Source organism: Varanus komodoensis, unplaced genomic scaffold (assembly GCF_004798865.1).
Source record: "Varanus komodoensis strain SLA01 unplaced genomic scaffold, ASM479886v1 scaffold1, whole genome shotgun sequence".
In the NCBI taxonomy this organism is placed as follows: domain Eukaryota; kingdom Metazoa; phylum Chordata; class Lepidosauria; order Squamata; family Varanidae; genus Varanus; species Varanus komodoensis.
In genome coordinates this window covers 15,610,852-15,632,659 of record NW_025335268.1, presented here as the reverse complement: position 1 = coordinate 15,632,659, position 21,808 = coordinate 15,610,852, and the positions used below count along the sequence as shown (strand labels likewise).

The window sequence follows — 21,808 nt, the reverse complement described above, 5'->3', positions numbered from 1 at the left end:
GGAGTGGGGGATGCCGGTATTTTGTCTTTTCGGAGAGCCGATGGACGGATTCAAGTTAGCTCTCAACACACTGATGGCTGAAAGGGTGGGTTGTTCTTTCCACCCTTTCAATGCATGCATATGTGTAGGAATTGAGGATCTTCATGTGTCCTGGAGTCTTAAACCAGGGGTGATCAATCGTGCTTTTGCATAGATTAATCCGGGATAAAAGGATGTGATTATGTGTGAATCTCTGGATACACTAACTGGAACAGGGAAGCTGACTTGTGCCAAAGAGTTGACCTGGAATAAGCAGGGTGCTAGCTGTGAGGTGGTAATTGTATGTTTTCCTTGATGGCAAGTGATGGACCCAAGATTCCAGGAGTCTCTGGCAGTGAAAAGGTAAATGATGCCTCATGCCACACAACTGAGGTGACTGCTTCACATGTTTCAGTGTGTAGTTAGATAGTGGGTGGCGTCTTACCTGTGGGATTAAGTCATTTTCCTGCACAGTTCACATGTTATTGAAAAATGGATTCCCTCCTCTCCTTCCATGATTGCCTGTTGCAGTGACCACCCTCAGAGAGTACTTAAACAAGTAAACAAAAAACACTTGCAACAAGTTAATATGAATGCTGAACACGAACAACAAACTGGTAGTTTCATGTGAGGATTTACATGCTGTTGAAGCAATTGGAAACATTGCCCATGGTGCTATCAGACTTAATTTATATTTAACTGGACATCTGCCCAGGATGTCAAACACAACCACATTTTACTTTAAAAGAGGAAATTTCTCTAAAATGAGGGAACGAGTAGAAATAATGTTGGGAGGGAAAGTCAAGAGGATTAAATTTCTTTAAAATTATTTGAGGTTACCACAATAATACCAGTTCAGCCTGGATTCATACCCACAGCTCAGGTCCAAAAGGATAGCAGCACAGTCAATGAACAGTGCTAGGGAAGGTATTAGAGAAAATAAGGCTGCTTTCTGAAAAAGAAAGTCTCGCCCAAAGGAGAAGAATAAAAAGGAACATAAATGTGTACAAAGGAAATGAAAGCAGACAATAAGGGATGCAAACAAGCATCCTGAGCAACTTATTACTGTTTGCATTAAGGGCATCAATACATTATTATTTAAATATAGCAGAATCAGGAAAGCAACTAGAGAGCCTCTGGATGACAAAGGAGTTAACTGAGTACTAAAGGACAACGTATAGAAAAGCAGAATGACTTATTGTCATCTGACTTTGCTGTAGAAGATAAAGGGTAAATAACAGTGCTTGCACTGATCCTTTCAGGAAGGAAGTCAGAGAAATAGACAAATAGTGGTTTCTATTCATTATTGATGAACCAAAAGCAAGCATATTACTAAGATCAGATGGTATCCGCCCTTGTGTTCTTGAAAAACCAACATGTGAAATTACTGATCCTGCCAACAAAATACGTAACACATCTGTAAGATCAGCCTTTTTACAGTGGACTGGAGAGAGCCAATGTACTGCCAGTATTTAAAAAGTAATCCAGGGGGGACGCAGGAAATTACAGGCCAGTTAGCTTAACATCTGTTTTGTGTAAATTGGTGGAAAATGTTATTAAATATAACAAGTATAGAGAAGGATAAATGCTGTTGAAAAAGATCATGGTATTTGTAAGGGTTATGTCCTATCTTAGTAAGTTTTTTGAGTTCTTTAAGAATGACAATAAACATTATATTATTTAGGGTGATGTAAAAGAGAGTGACTGTGAAGGACTCAAAAACGAATCCAAAAAAAGTTAAAATAGCAAATGAAGTTCAGTGTAAACAAGTGTAAAGTGATGCATGTCTGAATTGAAAAGAATCCCTTTATGTATAGACTCAAAAGATCTGAGAAGGCAGTAACTGGCCAAGAAAAAATATTTATTTATTTGTTTGTTTATTTATTTAGAAAATTTCTATGCCGCCCCATTCGCCGAAAATATCTTGGGGATGTGGATAACTTAATGAAAATATCACCCCAGTATGTGGCTGCTTTAAAAAATGCAAAATCCACATTGGACATAATTAGAAACTGAATTGAAAACAGCACTGCCAATATCACACTGTCTTTATCTGAAGCCATGGTGCAATCATGCTTGGAATACAGATCTGGCCACTGCACCCTAATAAGAAATATTGTAGAGTTGGAAAAGGTGCCCCAAAGGGCAACCAAAATGATTGAGAGGTGAGAGCAATTCCCCCATGAGGAATGCTTACAGTGTCCGGAACTGTTTAGCTTTGGAAGAAAGGAAAGTAAGGGGAGACGTGACAAAGACACAGAAAATAATGCGTGATGCAGAGACAATGGGTAGGGAGAAACAAAATCTCACGATTCTAGAACTCAGGTCATACAGTGAAACAAAAGGATGGGAGAGTCAGAACAAACACAAGGAACTTGTTCTTTGAACAGTATATACTTAAACCCTGAATTTGCTGCTACCAGATGTAGTAATGGCCACCAAATTGATGGGCTTAAAGGGTGAGTAGTCAGATTCATGGGAAATAAGGCTATCATCAGTGTCTGATAGTAAGGATGAATATATATTGTCCACAGTAGCAAAGGTGGTTTTGCTCTGTATACCAGTTGCTGGGGAACATTAGTAGGGGGGTCCTCTTTTTGGATATCCCAGAGGCTGCTGTTTACCCACTAGGTGAACAGTGGACTAAACAGGTCTTTGCGGGACTAGATAGGTCTTTGGTATGATCGAGCAGGGCTTTTCTTAGGAATTAAAAACACAAGTTCAGAGAAACTTGATCAAACCTGGAAGACAAGGTCAACCTAAGAAACTGCTGTAAAAAACAAAAGTCTAGTAAGGAAGGGGTTTGGCTCCTTTAAACGGGTCCACACAGGCACTTTAGGAAAAGGTTTTCTCCCTTTCTCTCTCATCATCTCATCTGCTAGCTAATCAGGGGTTGGGCTTGGGACCTTATTTATTTATTTAGGCACTTCTATACCGTTCAATTAGCACAGTGCTCTCAGAACCGTGTACAGAATACTATTAAAAATTTACAATGCAACATTCAATTTAAAAACAGATTTAAAACAAACACATCTGTCATAAGACATTCACACAAAAATAAAATTAAACAGGCATGTACAAATCAACAATAAATAAAACAATACATCATAATTAACAATCAATTAAACTATTCCACATGTACCAATAACCATCTTAAAAGCCAATATAAAACCAAATAATATAATCAATAGTTAAAATAATGTGAAAAGTTAAAGGTTTTAACCTGGTGCAAAAACATGTATGTCAGCATCAAGCATATTTCTTTAAGAAACTGATTCCATAAATGGGGTGCCACAATGGAGAAGGCCCTTCCCCTTCTAGCCACCCTCTTTACTTCCTTTAAAGCTGGGTCATGGAGAAGGACCTCTGTAGAAGATCTAAGGGTCTGGGTCGGTGTATACAGGAGGAAACGCTCCTATTTAGGGCTTTATATGTTAGCATAAGCTCCTTAAAGTGGGCCCTGACTTCAGTTGGTGGCCAGTGCAGATGGTATAGCACTGAGCTGATGTGTTCATTTCTGCTGATCCCTGTCAACAGATGAGTTGCCCTATTCGGTACAGTTCTGGACCCACATAGAATGCATTACAGTAGTCCAAATGTGAGGTTACCAGAACATGGATTAGCATTGCTAGATTCTGCTTGTCTAGATAGGGATGCAGTTGGTAAATATGATGGAAGGTGCTTCTGGTCACAGATGTCACCTGAAGCTCTCAGGGAAACTCCAGATCCAGGAGCACCCACAAACTCTGCACTCTGTCCTTTAGGGGGAGTGCAACCCCATCCAGGACTCGGCATGGCCTGGAGTGAGGCTCCCCCCACCCCCCCATAGCACTTCCATCTTGTCTGGATTAAGCTTCAGTTTATTAGCCCTCAACCAGTCCATCACTCCACCCAGGCACCAGTTCAGGACTGTCACTGAATCTTCTGTTTTCAAAGCATCTGCTCTTCCACTGAGCTACATCCTCATTCCCATTTCTTACTGTGAACTTTTCCTTCGGTTCCAGTTCACATAGCTGGAAAAGTTTGCAGCAGGATTAGTTGCAGGCATACCACATTGACCGAGGGCAGTGGAATTTTTTGCAGCAAATTTTCTAGACTTTGTGTGTATGGCAGCTGCTCCCAGTGGTATGCCTGTCAGTATTTCTTCTCTCACTGAAAGAAAGATGCATGCCACAGATGTCTCTTTTGGCCTCCCTTTCTTTTTCCTTTCCATGCATCATAGATAATTATTTTAGCTAATTGCGGCAGCAGTTGTATGTGTTGAAGAGGCTAGTTGTATACTGTATAAGTTATTAGAGATGCTTCTTTCACTACCTTTTATTTATCTTACATGGAGGTGAAGAAACTGTACATCGGCCCACTGAGTTTTAAGGTTTTGGAAACGCTTAGCAAGATTTGGGTGCATTCCTATGGGTTCCATCCTTGATGCTGATACATCCATGAACTCAGATGTGCATCCTATGTACGGGGGAAGGAGGAGTAGGGGTGATCTTCACTTGCTTTTCCTCCTGCTCAACCCTTTTGCCAAACAGGCTCTTTTGCCCGTTTGGCAAAAGCATTTCAGAGGTGGAGGGAAGGAAGCCTGAGAAACCTCAGAACAGCTCATATCCTAGCCTCTCCAGTCTCCTCCCCTCCCTGCCCACTGGAAAGCTTTCTTTTAGCCCTCTCCAAGGTTGCATTCCCAACCTTGGTTAGGCAGCCAGTGCAGATCTTTTTGCTTCAGGGGTAGAACTTTGATTAATGGCTTTGAGCTTAGAGCACTGTCTCCGACCTTGGAGTTGTGAATGGAAACACCCTACGGCCTCGTAGGCCCTGTCAAGGCCCATGGGATCCCTCCTTTCATTGTGATGCTGTAATTGCTTTTCCTGTCATATATTCAAGATAGTTAAATGGGTATTTTTTCTCCATTCTTTCAGAAAAGAAAAGAGATTGAAAGTATGTAACCATAGTTTATATCTAATTTTGTGATATACGTTTTGTGATATACACTCTAAGGTTCATTAATATAGAATAGTAGAGTTGGAAGGGGTCATGAAGGCCATTGGGTCCAACCCCCTGCTGCTGCAGGGCACCACGCTACACCATCCCACTCAGATGGCTGTCCAGTTTTGCCTTGAATGTCTCTAGTGTGGGAGAGCCCACCACCTCTCTAGGCAGCTGGTTCCACTGCCATATTGCTCTGACAATAGATATAGAATAACAATGACAATTACTGACATTATTATAGAATTCTTGGCACTTTCTTTTGGAAGCAGTGCTCCAAGGAATGTGGTACTGTATATGTGTATATGTGCTAAGAAGTAACATAGTTATGGTGGCTGTAATAGTAACCAATATGGTTATACTTAAATGGAAAATGTAGTGTAAGGTCATAGCACAAACTAATCCTATGGAAAGGGGCCTAGCTGCCCTTAGCAGTGGAACTACTCCAAGCTTTTATTAATGAAGGGTTGACAAGTCTTTGAGGACATGAGCATCCATTACTCAGTTAATTTTTCCGTTTAGTGGGCCTGTTGATTGATACTATACACTTACAGTGTGTCCTGGTGTGGTACCCCATCACTCTTTGAACCAATAGGATTACAGACTTCCTACTGAGAGCAGGAGGAAAATGGAGGCAAGGATCACCTTTGCATTTCTACTGCTCTATAAAAACTTAGATGGCCAATTTCATCCATCTAAGTCTTTTGCTCCTAATTGCAAAGAGGGGAGATGGAGGCACACCTTGCATTTTGGCAGAGCTTCGTTCAACCCCTCCTGTCTCCCCTCTAACACCAGCTCTAAGGTCCAATTCCAGAACTTCAGCCAGTACTTGTGAAGGCAGAGGGAGGGATCTCCAAATTTGGAGTCCCAGCTCTGAGCACATTCTCACCTCTGAGACTGGAGATACTGCTTGGGATCCAAATTTTCTTGGAGCAGTCTAGAGTCTGTTTAGCAGTCCTCCTTTAATCCATCTTCATCCAAATGTCCTGTGGTAATCAAGACCAGTTTCACCCTCACTTTGCCCATCAATCTTTCATCTATTTATTATTATCCTTATTCCTGGACTTTTCCCAGACATTAAACTATGTGAATTTTCTAGATGTTCACTGCACAGGAATTTTTAAGATGTACAGAACAATTTATTGATGCCCTAGAAAGTGATGTAATTTAGCATATTTTATTTATGTTTTGTAAATAACAAGCTTAAAAAAGCAGTCCATATTAACTTTTATTCTCAGATGCACTGCAACTATTTGGTCTGACCTATTTGAGGGGGAAAATTAAAGTACACATGTGATTTAAAGGTTATTTTGTATAGAAAATTTCATGTCTCTACAAATATTTGTAAACATGTAAAAAGCATATACTTTCCTTACATTGTTTACATTTACTCAGTAAACAAAGGCTCTACAAATGTTCACACACACATTACTTTTAGCAACCCGAAGAACTCTGCACGATATGGTGACAATTATTTAACCTGTTTCAACAGGGTTCAACTCTCTTCCACTAAGGTTGCTGGAGCACTTTCAGTTTTGTTGTCATTTTCTATTAGTCCTATTTTACACTCGGGCATATGCACTTCAGTTATGTATATTCATTTTCTCACATACTTGCAAGGGTTAATCAGCTGAAAAGTATTTATCGTTCCCAAAGAATGTATGAAATGGAATCTTTCTATAGAACAATAAAGAATTGGGAAAATGTCAAGAAAATGTTCCTTTTTGGAAAATTTTATGCTACATCTCACTACAGGCTTTTCCTTCCTTTAGACTTCTTTTTCAGCATGCACACATATCTGTTTGTTGACTGAGGCACAGCACCGTGCATCCTTTTCTTCACCAAACTCACCCGTCACTTGTGAAGTTCAGTGTCTGCCCTTCAGTAGTATTCCACCATGGAGTTCCCAGTATAGTTGTTTCAATTCCTAATTCTGACTCAGAACTGCAGTACTCCAGGCTGTCTCCTTGTTCCTCTTAATATTCATTTAGTGCCATCAGTGTACGAGTACATCTTTACAGAAAAACATGAGCAAACATGTTTTTGCCCCTGAGGAACTTGCAATCTCCATCTCAGTGGTGAAGAAAATGGTAAGTGGGAAGGAAGGGCATAATGGAAGCAACAATGAATGTGGGCAAAAACAGTTAAATGTTCTTGTATATCACACATTTTGGTTAGGGATAAAGGCTAAAAGGTTAAGCCAAAGTGTTCGCAGAAAATACAGGATTTGAGAATGGAATGGAAGATAAGTCAGGTGGTGTTTTGGGAAGGCATTCAAGGAATATAAGGAGTTTGGAGAAATTGGACAGGTCTAAGAGAGCAGGAAACCTTTGATCATCAACAGTGTTAGAACTGGAAGGGATATAACAGGAAAGAAGGGCAAAAATAGAAAGTGGGATTAAGATCATGGGGAGCATTCTGAGTGAGGAGAAGGCAAATGGAAGCCGGAGTAGGGATTAAAAAAGCGTCGCGTGATTTGAACAATGGCAGAGGTGAATGATTTAGGCATTTTGAAGAGTGGTAAAAAGGAACCAAGGTCTGAAAAAATAAGCAAAAAAGTTGCAGTGTTTCAGGTAAGAGGTGACAATTTGTGGTTTAAGACCACTTCCCACACTTGACTTGTTCCTCACTTAATGGCACAGGTGTTGCTAAGAACATTGAACTTGACTATACTTTGCACAGGACTGGGCTATAAGTTTGGAGGCTTTTCAGAAAAGGCACTTTTTTAGCACTCTGCCTTCATCAAATTAATCTGTTATTTAATAGTTATATCTTGATTTTTGTACAAATTGATGGTATTAAGCAGCTTATAACCGAATATAAATACATTCATAAACTATTTATTTATTTAGCAGACTTATATGCTGCCCCATTTGCCTAAGCCTCAGGGCGCCTTACAAATAAATATCACTAATACAATAAAATAGAGTTGGAGACATCCTGGCCAAAGTTGTTAAAATCAATAAATAAGATCAACAATTAAAATGACGTTTAAATAAAAAGGTCTTGGCCTGGCGCCGAAAAGCAAATAACGACGGCGCCAGGCGGACATCTCTGGGGAGCGCATTCCATAGGTGGGGCGCCACCGCAGAGAAAGCCCTCCTCCGGGTGCTCACCCTCCCAATGTCCGTCACGGAGGGCTCCCGGAGAAGGGCCTCTGCCGCCGATCTCAAGGGCCGATCTCATCTCTTCTTTGACAATAATCAAAGAAGGAACTTAAAATGTAAACCACATATAAATATATGGGCAGAACAAACCTGCAGCTTCTGAACAGCATCTGAGGGGCAATGGAATATTTCAGATTCCCAGCTTCAAGGTCAGAGACAGTGCTCCACCCTTGAAATTCCCTGCTGCTCTCCAGAGTTGGGAAGGTGATTTCAGAGAGGGATAAAAGGGGTATGAGACTGGGAGTATCCTGAAGCTGATCCAGTCTCCTTCCCTCCCTCTCTGAAACATTCCAGCTGGATAAATGAAAGAGCCAGTCTGGCGCAAATGCAGAGTGGGAGGGCAGGGATATGATCTCCGCTGTTGATCCTCTTGCCTTGCATTGGATGCTCGTAAGCCTCTCGGGCTCATGGGTATCCCAGTAGGACACCTGCACCCAAATGTAAGACAGCCACATTAAAAGCATCCAATTACAGTCCAGCTAAGATAAAGCATAGAGCAATAACAGTTTAAAACATGTAAACTCTGAGATCATTTTGTGAAATAGGGCAATGCTTCCTCTGGGTTGATGCAACTTCTTGACCTTCCCTGACCTGAGCAGTCGAGTCTGCAAAGGAGACAGTCACTTACAGTGACTGCCTCAAACAATACAGATTCCTTGCTGAATATCTCCTTTTACTATCCCATTCTGTTTTTAGATAAATGCAATGGCTAGTCAAAGCCCTTGGGACAGACAGCCTGTGGTTACTGAATAGGGACAATGTGCACCAGTTTCACAACTCCTTGTTAATGGGCTTCAGTCTGATGTGTGAACTGTGAGCAGATAGTCCAGGATTTCCCCCTCTGCTGGGAAAAGATGTATAGGCTGACAAGGTTGGTAGGAATTTAGGTCATACTCATATAAAGGAAAGGAATTATTTCATGAGAGAGAGAGGAAAGGAGGGCTTCTGCAGTGCATCTGGGTCAGCTCCCTTAAGAAATATAATATGTGAACAAAACAAGGGAAGCTGGTTGAGGCTACCCTTCCCCAATCCCAGTGGTCTCATGATATGTTCAAGTGAAATGTCCATCATTCCTAGCCTGGCGAGGAATGATGGGAGCTACAGACCAACATATGTTGAGGGCACCAGGTTAGAGGAAGGCTAGTTTAGGTGCTAGCCTTTAATCCTACAGCCCTGAAGCTGGATCACACAACATGATAAGACAGAATACAGCTTGAGCATGGGTTGTTGTTGAATCATTGGTTGTTATGTGATCCAGTGGTTTGTTAACCATGCCTAGTTCATAACTAAAGGTCAACCCATGGGTTCTTTTGAGGGTTGCTCATGGTTAACAAACTGCTTTGTTATCATGGCTGGATTCATAAAATTCCACAATTAGACTGCACAACAACCCACATTCAGCCTGTATTTTGACTTGTATGAACCCAGCCATGGATTTGAGGGAGGGCAAAATCCACCCAGGGACATAGAAACATTGGCCTGGGAGGGACTGGGAGGAGGTTGGGCATTCACCGAAACATTTGCCTTCTTGAGTTCTCACAGGGAGGCCTCTCTTATAGTTTGAGAAGAAATCAAGATTGCAATTAAATAAACATGCAGTCCTTCAAATCTGTTGTGTAATATATAATTCATGTTGCTTTAAATACAGCATATGCAAGGAACTGGATGCAGGATGAGTTCCCTGGGTTAAGAAGTTCTCCTCCTACTAGTACCTTCAGTGTTGCCTTTACACAAGATAATCCCGAGATGTTATGTACAGAAGCACTCTTATTCCCTTTAGACTTAACAGGAAGCTTGGCTTAAGCCAGCATAGATAGTAACTAGGGCTTGGAGTCCCTCATGGTCAAAACCTATAGGGAAGAAGAACTGGAAAATAACACCAGGAAGCTAGAAAATAGAAAGATTAATTTGAGGGGAAGCTGCTGTCACTCTGCTCTCCTGGGAGGTACCTTGCATTGTCAACATCATCATGAAAGACACTGATTTTTAGAAACTTGTTAAAGATTCCATGCTGCTGCTACAGGTTGACAGATGCAAGTTGGAAGCATATTCAGTGTTTCAGCTCTTGCTGCCTGACAGCCTGCCATAGATATGTGCACATCAGTGGCGCTCTGCTTGATCTCAGGGGAAGGTCAGATGCATTTCTCTGAAACTCATTTTGCTCTTCCAGGTTTTTCCTCCCCAAGGCAATACCAATGGGTTCAAAACATGGGGAAAGGTGGTGGGTTTTGAAAGCAAGAAGTTGGAAAATCACCTTGGACTAAGTCAGATCATTGTTCCATCAAGCTCTTGATGGTCTAGATATAGTAGCTAGTCGTGATGCTCTGGGATTTCAGATAAGACTTTCAAAGCCCTACTTGAGAGTGCAGAAACGGAACCTGGAACCTTTCGCATGCAGAGCGTATGATCGACTACTCACCTACAACCTTTTCTGTCCATTTAAAATCCTTTTGCACTGTTAGTGTAAAAATCCATGTCTGTTTTAAATCTAGCTCCCTGGTCAACACACCATTGATTAGTTTACTAATTCACACATTGCTTCTTTCTTGCTGTACTTTTAATTTGCCCTGTGCTGGGTGGGTCTCGAATAGAACTGACACTTTCTGATTCAGAGGTTTACCTCATTATCCCCAACACAGAACCAGAAGCTCATGCTGTCTTTTCCTTCTGCAGCTAGAAGCTCCACTTCCTTTGCAACGAAGTTGGCATTACCTTTGGGGAATATTGAGGGATTTGGATTTATGCAGTCAATGCATTCTCCTTTGACAGAACCTAGCACTCACAATAGATCTATTCTTCACACGCTAGCTGAATGTGGTATTTTTGCAGTCCTCGTTTTAGGAACATGTGATGTCTCCAGTATGAGGTTTTGTTGCTAAAGGCAAGGAACAAAACATGCAACATTTTTATCTTCTCCAAATGAACGTTAGGGAAACGGGTTTTGCTCAGAGACTAAGCGACTGCTTCACATGATTCCATCTTCAGTGTTTCCAGGTAGAGTTGGGAAAGATTATTTTGTAAAAGTTTTGAAAGCTGCTGCCAGGCTGTGTTGATAGACAACATGGAGCTAGATGGACTAATACTCTGGCTTGATATAAGGCAGCCTGTAGCATAAGCCTTAACTCTAGAAGGTACAACTTAAACATGCTTGGAAGTAGATTTTCAACTTCTTTATCAAATGAGACTTTCAAACACAGTGTCATTAAAGTGGATAACCAAAGGGATCAAACTGTGCTGATCCAGAAACCAGTGAAAGATGCTTGCACTTGCTTACATGTTTTTAGTGTGGGTTGAATACTGTTTTGGGAACTTGGGAACACTTTTGGAATCCTTTCCCTGAGAAGACACATGACATATTTTCAGAGGAGTGTCCCACTTCAGGAACTGAATACTTGAATTGGCTGTAAGATTTGCCAGCAAATCTTAGGGGGGAGAAGAGAACCAGTTAGCAGCAGCTGAGATCGCTAACTCAGGTTGCAAACAGACATATTTCACAATATGTTTCATTCCTTTAGGCTGCTAAGAAGCTTTCAGTGGAGGTAGAAAGAGGCTGGAGCAGCCTTCTTTAACTTGGTGCACCCCCAGAAGTTTTGGACTACAACTCCCATCAGCTCCAGCCAGCATGGCCAACAGTTGGGAATGGCAGGAGATGTAGCCCATATGTTTCAGATTAAAAGGTTGGGAAAGGCTGGGCTGGAGGAAAGTGCGGTTTCCCCAGAGAGGCTCACCTGGCACCAACTTTGTATTTTTTTTGGCCCCAGGCTAGAACCTTTTTATATACCCATTATTTTAAAAGTTGATTAGGTTTTTAATGTATGGTTTTATTACTGGATGCTATGCTTCATTTTTATCCTGTTTTTATTGTAAGACTGTCTCGAGACAATAGTAGTTGGATGGTATACAAAAACCTCAAATAAATAATAAAATGAACATAATAAGGCATGATAAGGCAGGTTATATTTTCATTTCTCTCACTTAAGAAGTCTGACATACCACACCAGACAGTTGGTTCTGTATGCCTCAGTATTACTTGCTGCAATATCTCTCCAGGGTTTGAGCCAGGGACTCTTTTCTGGCTGCTGTGTGAACATGCCACTTGATCAAATTCGTCTTCTGCTAGTAAGGCCTGGCAAAAGAAGAAGGGGACGGCAGAGGATGAGGTGGCTGGATGGAGCCACTGAAGCAGTTGGTGTGAGCTTGAGTGGACTCCAGGGGATGGTGGAGGACAAGAGGGCCTGGAGGAATGTTGTCCATGGAGTTGCGATGGGTCGGACACGACTTCGCGACTAACAACAAAAGTAAGGCCTGGCCATCATTCTACCAACTAAGTAATGGCCCCCCTATACTTAGTGCAACAGCTCTTAGAAAAGTGTTCCATCTACATGAGCCCCACCATCTCGGCTTTGCTTGTTCTAGCTTCATGCCTTTTATTTCCCAACTATATCAGTATCTTCCTTAAGTTTGAAAGTTCTGTTTGACTTGAAATGAGAGCCGATGGCAGGCAGGGATTGGTTTGCACCTCTGGGAGGGGAGAGGCAAATTACCACAGTCCCCAGTGGGATTAGCATCTGTCCTTTTTGTCCTCTACAGTTGCTGCTAATTACATAAAAGTTTAGCCAGGTTTTGTCCCACTGTTAAGAAGTAGCGGCATCAGACGCGTATGAAGACATCAAGTTGTGAAATGTGCTTGAAAGGTAATGATCCCATGTAAGAGTATTACACGGTGTATGTGGAAGAGATTAACTCATGATTGATTATTCTATTTAAGCAATCATTGGAGGCTTTAATTTCAGCTGATTATGCATCTGATGTCCAGAGTTGTTGTAGGTTGTACTGCCTTGTTGCTGTTGGGGGTGTCTGCTGGAAGTGAGGGCATGCTGCTGAAAGCAAACATGCACTTGGTACTAAATGGCAGCAAAACTGCTGGATGAAGAATGCGGTACTTGACATTCACATTCCTGTGCCTTCCACATAGCCTAAGACAGGGTGGGGACCCAGTCTTGCTTAGTTCAGCAGTGATTTGTTGAATAAGGTTTGAATAAAGTGAAAGTATTTTCCACAGATGTGTCTATCTTTTCTAATTATTCACAGGAATCAGGAGACACTCCAGCAGAAAAAGGTTGTTTCATGTTTTATTTTCAAGGCCATAGCAAGCAAAAAACAAAACAAAAATCCCACTAATAAACAAGCTAAAATCCAAGCCTCAATTAGGATAAATTATGCAAATAATGCGTAAGTGCAGGCCAGCACAGAGTGGTAGACAGCTTCTAAAATAAATACTGTACTTGATTGTTAATTTCACTGTGTATACTGAAAATTGCTCTAGAAATGTTCATAATAGAAAAATAGGCATAATTACCTTTATTGCAATATTTATTTTTGCAGAATATTGATTTTTTTTTTTTTAGCAAAGACTGAACTCACAGATGGGAAGAGAGGAGGAGGAGGAGGAGAGGATAGTGGAGAGCAATAGGAGAGATGTCTTCGATCAGAAGAGTATGCGAGGTGCAGAGATCCAGGCTGCTGCATACAGATGTCTTGATTAAGGCCCTCTTTGGTTTCTGAGCCTTCAACAAACACCAGCCATGCACTGCCAATTTTTTCTCTGCAGCCTTGAGGTCTGCTTGCATGCACAGAATATCCCTCATCAGATTTCACTTCCCACATCTTATGTTTCACAGTGACCTGGTCCTGTGGCCTTCCTTCTGCAGCAAGGCTGTTCCTTCCTGCAAGACTGAAAGAAAGAATGTGGCAAGAGTTAGTTCCTTGATGTTTCGGTACTGAGAAATAAGATGCAAGGAGAATTAGGGAACTCAGTGGGTAGCATCTAATTAGGTTCTCTTGCTGACACAGCTTTTTCCATCAGCAGATTCTTCCTTCCCGATGTAGCCCCCCTTGTGCCTTCAGAGTCTGCTTTGGAGGGCTGGGGAGGCTTCAGAACAGATTTTCAGGTGTGCCTGTGGGGGGGTGGGGGGCTGAGTGGGCAGGCAGTTTTGAGATGGGCAAAGCATATGAGGGCACAGTATTGGGGGATTGGGCAGAATTGGCATGAAGAATCTGAGAAATAGGCAGCTGCCTTTCTTCACGTTGGATTGTGCTTCTCCAGGAATTCATATGCAAGTCCCCAACCAAAGACCAGGCATGGCTTTCAAAAGCATAGAAGCAGGAAAGCCGGAGCAGGACAGTAGCGCTACTCTTTCAGCATCCCATGATGGTGCAAGGAGGTTGTTGCATCATGCCTAGTTGTGTTTACTCCTTCAAGTAGGCTGAAACTGGTACTGAGTCTGGCCTGAGTCCGTCGACTACTCAGCACCGATCTGTTCAGCCCCTCAAGCAAAGTGCTGCTTTGCCTTCTCTATCTGCCTCATTCTTTGAAAGCGCTTTGCGCTGCAAAGCAAGTCTTCATCAACCACAGACCAGCCACTTGCTTTCTGGGAACAGGATGTTGCCTGGAAACTTAATTAACTCAACCCAAGAGGTTGATCTTATTAGTGTTGATACTGAGGGTTAATGATGAGCCTGACACCTGGCACTGTGGCTTGTTAAAATGTACTGGATACCTCCCACATTTCAGAAACTGAACAACACTAAAAACATGGGGGCGGGGGCGGGGGAGCCAGGAGTGTGTGTATCCAGCCATTATTCTTCATATGTCTTCTGGTTTGTTCTTGGGTTAGGAATCCAGCACTTGGGGACAAGGTGAAAAACAGCGTTTAGAGAACAGCTCTCAGATCTTGCTGTCCTCAGTGGCAAGCTCTATATTGATTTTCATTTAGGACTTCTCTACATCAGGCTTTTAATCCACCACTTTACTGAGAGTTTCTGGATTTTTTGCAGAAGTTAAAACATTCTTTTACGCACGCGCGCTTGCGCGCGCGTGTGTGATTTAGTGTTTTATTCTGCTAATACCTTACTTTCCTCAACCCAAAAAGAAATTATGGAAATGCTTGGAAAGTATAGAGGAGGCTTTGGAGAATGTGTAAAGCATCCACAAAGTACTGTGAGTGAAGAATCATGAGCACACAATAAATGCTTCATGCAGCGAAACCCTTAGATAAGAATTTGCTAGGCCTTAAGTCCCTGAATACTTTGCACGCCCCCCCCCCCAAAAAAAAAAGCTCTAAAGCATTAGCAGAAATTAGGCATGTTGTTATTGCTGGTAGGGATATGGTGCACCACCTTAGCAGTTCTGAAGTGCCTGATCCTGCCTAATCTTGGAAGCTAAGCAGGATCAGGCCTGGTTCAAATCTGGATGAGAGACTTGAGTCTGACCCAGTGGCCTTCTAGGCCTCTTCCAAATGTATGATTCTATGATCTAGTCAGTGACTGTCCTATGTCTTGGCTTCTGCACCCACAGGAGGAAGAGGCAGGTACATTCCCTGTGACTGTTGATTAGGTGACTGGAGCCAGGTGGGTCACATCACTAGAAAGCAGTCCTGCTCAGAGGAGTACCATTTCCCAGTTGCTCTTGCTCCTTTGGCCATTAGAGGAATCCTGTTGGATTAAACCAAAGATCTGTCTCATCCAGCATCCCTATTTCCTGCAGTAGCCCAAGAGGGTGGCCCAAGAGGCCCACAAGCGGGACATGAGAACAGACCTGCTCCACTGTCCCTCTAGTATTCAGGGCATGCTGCCTCTGGTCCAGGAGGGAGCATGCAGCCATCAGGACTTGGCTGTTAAAGCCATCTGTGTTGATGGCAGTCATCGAGTCTTATGACAGGGGATCCAATATATTTATTTCCTTTTATATGAAGCAATATTTGCATTTTTCCATCCTGATTCTCCCACCATTCACTGGGTGACTTGGATTTGACTATTATGAGAAAGGGAGAAAATGTTATCTTGTCCACTTTATCAGCAGCATGCATAATTTTAGGGCCCTTTATCATGTCCCCCGTTGTTCTGTGTTTCTGAACTAAAGTTTGCCTTGTGCTGCTTCAGTTCCTTGCTTCTTTAGTTATGTGGGAATTTGTTTAGGTGACCTGAATCTCTAGACCAGGGTTGGGAAACTGTTTTGCCCTGAAGGCTGGATTGGCACCCAAGACAACGTTGGTGGCAACACCTTGGTAGTGGGTCACTCTCTCTTTAACGTACACACATCATTTGTTCTGTCTCACACACTCCCCTTTCAGCACTACTGCAGTAGAGCAAAGAGATTTGCTTCTTCTGGAATACCTGCACCATCAAGAAAGGTGAGGGGTGAACCAAGCCTCCTTGAACAGCTGCTTCGAGGCACTGTTTCTTGAGAGGGGACTTCCAAAGAAGCCTACAGTTTCCATGGTGGAGAGTAGCCTTTGGTTCTCCTCCAGCTGTTTTTTCTTCTTCCTCCTCCTCCTGGCATGGCCTTTCCCTTCATGCAAATAAGTGGAGGAATCACTCCTTTCACTTACTGAGCAGCAAAATAGCTTGGTGAGGACCTCCGCCTGCCAAGGACAGCCCATTGAGGTGCTTATTGGAATGAGTCATTGAAAAGAGATCTGGAGGCCTGCTTTGCACTGGTCTCCTCGCCACCCCAAGAATCATGGTTATAAAAGCACATGTATAAATTCTGTCTTAGGAATTTTCATCCAAGAATTTGAATACAAAAAGCTCCTGCTGGAGAAATCTTTTTAATGACCCTGAGGATAGCAGCTATACCAGTGGGGAAGCTACTTCTTGCATCCTGTCAGCATGGAAGATTTATAAAGCCAGGCTTGCTTGCTAGTCACTCTCAGAAAATGTGAGATATATAAAAATAGAACTAACAGCATCCAAGCAGGCGAGAAACTGTAGTTTGTAATATATTTCCATTTTAGTCACTTGTAACTCTATCAGCAGCATATGGATGCTGCTAAAAACAAATTAGTTATTTATTTGTTTTAAAGTGCACTTTCACTGTTCTGCATTCCTACCACACTGTGAATCCTAGATGGGTAAGTGCAGTGATTTTTGCCTGTAGCAACCATTGTTTATACCACTGGAACATCACTTGGTCAAAGAACATGTTTTAGTTGTGAATCTAAGGCAGAGAGAAACTCCAGCTGCTTGACTATTGTAGGAGGTCTGAGAGCCATCTTTGTCCATCTTCCCCCACCGTTTGGTTAAAATACATAAATAAACTGCTCTATAGCATGCATGGGTTGCATTTATCATAGCTGGCTGGGAGGTTTAGAAGTTGTAGGCTGTTTTCAGGCTAGACTTGCACAGGATTGCATCCTTGTAGAAGCAGCGTAAAGTAAGTTTCATTTCCTGTGTGTGACACAGAGCCACATCATAACAGGCCTCACATCCCCCTGCTGTTTGTGCTTGCTTACCTCCTGCAATCATGGATTGAGAACCTGGACCCTTAAGATGGGGCCCAACATTCAGCATGGGACACAGAATCCACTTTCTGAGGAAGACAGGCTGTTGAAGACAGGAACTCTAAGCACTGGAGAATGATGGGGAATTTCCATCCTCTATCTTTTACCTAGCATTTTAGTTCCCCAGGCCTTCAGGGTTTTGCCTGATGAAAACACAAAGATGCCTAGTGTCTTTTAAAGAGAACTGTAAGAAGGCTTATATATAATTTCAGTGAGCTTGGTTGGTTTCAAATGGAGTGCTGTAGGAATTGGGCCCACATCTCCCAAAATATAGCATTTCAAGGTAGTTACCTCTGAGTCTGAATCTGAGTTGGAAGAGGAGGTGGGGTCAGAATTCTTAGCTGAAAGCCAAGGCCTGAATTCTGAAAGATAACCAGGTGAATGGTGAGAACCAGGCAGGTATTGTTTCAAGAAAGACACTGCTGAACAGGGCCAGAGGGGAATGGTCACATCTTCCAGCATCACCGCAGATGAAGAGACCAATTCGTATTATCTGGCATCTAGCCCACAAGCAGCAAGAACCTTCCTGAGGGTGGAGTTAATTCTGTTTGGGTGAGAAGAGTGGAAAAGGGGATTCACTTTGGAATCAGCTTCTTGGCATGAGTGGTAATTTCCCTAAGTAGTTGGTGTTTCCAACTTGATTGATGACTTTTGTTAACAACCTCTGCAATACTACTTTAACATAATAAAGTCTGTCATTCAAAATTTCCTGTCTTGATCTGCTTGGAAAGAGAAAGGGGAGGGGGAAAGACCAGCCTACAGCAGGTTCCATAAGTGGGCAGGTCTACTGTCTAAATTGGGAAGAGCTACTGCCAGCAGGTGTGCTCCTCACACATTTTCACAGAGATCCAACATTCCTACTTTCATATGCACTCTCAACCCACACTGGTCTGCTAGGGAGAAGAAAGGGCTTGATCTAACTCCTTACAAATCTGTCTCCTTACAAATCTTACAAAGGAGTGCTTCTCAGATTGGTGGCTCCAGCAGAAGCTGATTTCACACATACCCTTCTCCTTCCCTATTTAGGGAAAAGGGAAGGAAAAGTGAAGCTGACTGAACAACAGCCTTGAGGAATGCTCCTCAAGGCTGTAGCTCAGTCAGCTGTCATATTCCTATTTGCTTTCCCTTCTTGGAGGAATCTTGCTTGCCACCTTCATGAGTTGGATGGAGATGCTCAGCAGGCCAGATTTGGCCCTCAGGCTGCAGGCTGCTCATCCTTGGTTTACATCCTGGAATGTAGGTGATACAGTAACAGCAACATGTAATTCTCATCTGCTTACTTTGCTCTTACAGAAGGACAGAGAACCATAGCTAGTGCTGGCAGGTGAATATACTGGATTTAATAAATACCAGTCTTTCTTGACCTGTGAGTAGAAGATTTCAATCTGAGACAGAAATCACAGGCAAAAAGAAGGAGCTAGTTGACGTGCTAAGGAGTAACTGCAGATTGCAAACCAACTGCTGTATCTTCAGCTTCCAGTGACAGGGAAAATTGATCTGGGGTTCACGGGGAGATGGGGGGCATCTTTTCCATCCTATTGTGAAAGCAGCTGCTACCCCAGCTTCTCCATTCAGCCTGAAAGAGGATGACCATATATGCTCGTGGCTTGCCAACCGCATACACTCCAAGCACACATTTTATGATTGCTTGAGAGGAGAATGTGACAGTCCGAGGGCGGGAAAGAGAGGGAACGTGCTTCCCATAGGAGTAACTGAAGGACATAAACTATGGGTCCTGGGAAGCACTTGCACGCTGGACAGGCCTCTAGCTCCTCTTGCCTGCTGTCAGCTGGGAGGATTTATCCTGAGTAGCTTCTGGAGTGAGATTTTAGGCCCCTGGAGACGTGCATCTGTGACTCATTCTCTAGCCAGTGCCAAGATTTACGCAGCTCTGTGGCTTTCCCATTTCCGTCACTATATTGTAATTTCTCTTTCTGTTCTCTGTTCTCTCTTCTCTCCCCACGCCACCTGGAGCAGCAGCGGCCAGTGAAGCAGTCCTTCAGCAAGTCTCTCTGCAGAGAGTCTCACTGGAAGTGCCTGGTGCTCTCCCTCCTCATGTACGGCTGCATGGGAGCCATGACATGGTGCCATGTGACTAAAGTAACCCGGCTGACCTTTGACAGCGCCTACAAGGGCAAGTCCATGATGTACCATGACAGCCCTTGCTCCAATGGCTATGTCTACATCCCCTTGGCCTTCCTGGTGATGCTCTATGTGGTCTACCTGGTGGAGTGCTGGCACTGCTACACCCGCAATGAACTCCAGTACAAGGTGGATGTGGAGAGCGTGCATGACCGTGTCCAGAGGATGCAGCAGGCCACACCATGCATCTGGTGGAAAGCCATCAGCTACCATTACGTCAGGCGGACTCGCCAGATCACCCGCTACCGGAATGGCGATGCTTATACCACCACCCAAGTGTATCATGAGAGAGTCAATACCCATGTGGCTGAAGCAGAGTTTGACTATTCTAACTGTGGGGTGAAGGACATCTCAAAGGACCTGATTGACCTGGAGCATTTTCCAGCCACTCGGCTTCGCTTCACCAAGTGCTTTAGCTTTGCCAACGTGGAGTCTGAGAATTCTTATCTGACCCAGAGGGCCCGTTTCTTCACAGAGAACGAAGGACTGGATGACTATATGGAGGCAAGAGAAGGCATGCATCTCAAGAATGTGGACTTCAAAGAGTATATGGTGGCCTTCTCAGATCCAGACAACCTACCTTGGTATGTCTCACACTATGTCTTTTGGGTAGCTGCTCTTTTGACTTTGTCCTGGCCGTTGCGAGTCTTGAACGAGTATCGCACTTCTTATGTCCACTATCACGTGGAGAAACTCTTTGGATTTGATTATGTGGCAGTAACACCAGCAGAAGAGCGCCCTTTCTGCCGGAGGATGCCCCGAGTCAACACAGTGGATAGTACTGAGTTGGAGTGGCACATCCGGTCGAACCAGCAGCTGGTGCCCAGCTATTCAGAGGCTGTTCTCATGGACTTGGTGGGACTGTCCGGCTGCACTACATATTCCTCCTGCCGCTATGGGAGCTACAGGCAAAACTGTGACCAGTGTCACAGGACTATAAGCAGCTCTTCCATTTTCTCTCGCAGCGCCCTCAGTATCTGCAATGGTAGCCCCAGGATCCCCTTTAGCAGCAGCCGCTTCTCACTGGGCCGCCTCTACGGCTCCCGGCGCAGCTGCCTCTGGCAGAGCCGGAGTGGGAGTCTCAATGAACAAAGCTGCCCAACAGAGCAGACCCGCCTGTCCAGCCAGGTCACTGTGGAGGAGGAAGACCCCCCTCCTTACCAAGATGCTCTCTACTTCCCCATCCTCATTGTGCATCGAAACGAGGGCTGTCTCAACCACGATCACCGCCACCTCCATCGGAACGGGTCCTGCGTGGAAACCTCACTCTGAGGGTGTGAAAAGTGCCCTATGCTCGTGCATGGTGGTTGGGGAGATAGGGTTGCACAAAAATAGAGGACTCGACACATCTTTGTGAGTCAGAGAGGATGACTCCCTCACATCATCCCATAGAGGACTCCACAGCTCCCGAGTCCTGCTCCAGCTCTGGAGACCTGTAATTGCTTTGCAGTGAGGTGGGCAGCTAACACCACCATTGGAACAGAATTGCAGATTGACAACCACATGCAAAAAAAAAAAGCAGAAAGAGGGGCAGCAACAGTCCAGCCACTGGGGCTGTTTCTTTCCAGCTTTGCCTCCATCTACCTTGACAAAACCTTCCAGAAACAGTCTCTGCCCCATATCGTGTATATGCGGGGAGGGTGCTGTTATCTCAGCTTTATAGAGTTGCACTTCAGCAGATGAGTCCATGGCAGTGCAGCGTGTTTCCTTCTCAAGCAAGGCAAATAACTGCACTGATTCCCCAGGGATAATGAGCAGGAAAGCAACTGAGAAGCAGCTACAAGTCAGACCTACTTCCTTTTTTTCTAGACCATGCTCCGACTGTTACCCTGTTCTCAGCTGCTGGGGACATAAGATCATAAGGTGTTCCCTTGGAAAGGTTCGAAGTTTCACATCTGAGAGTCAGCATCCCATAGGTAACGCATAAAGCATTTAAAGTACTTTATTGTGGTAGCAGGGAACAAGAGTACACAAGGAATTTACAAAGGAAGCCCCACACTTTGGTTGAATGCAGTCTTGAGTCCAAACCTAGGAGAAGCTTGGAAAAAGTCGACTTCAGACTCTGCCGTGTGTGTATGTGTTAGGCATCTGTAAGTACTGGAACAGATGTTGTGGGGAAGTGGCCATGAGTTGGGAAACTGCATGCTCTGATATGAG

General features: G+C 43.6%; 1 protein-coding gene across 1 annotated transcript; it reads left to right on the top strand.

Annotated features, from left to right (window-relative positions):
* Positions 1–7,028: 7,028 nt before the first annotated feature.
* TMEM151B (transmembrane protein 151B) lies at positions 7,029–20,923 on the top strand. The gene is made up of 2 exons (XM_044450609.1): positions 7,029–7,091; positions 19,487–20,923. The coding sequence occupies exons 1-2, from the start codon at positions 7,029–7,031 to the stop codon at positions 20,921–20,923; spliced, it is 1,500 nt and encodes a 499-aa protein (XP_044306544.1).
* The last annotated feature ends 885 nt before the right edge of the window (positions 20,924–21,808 follow it).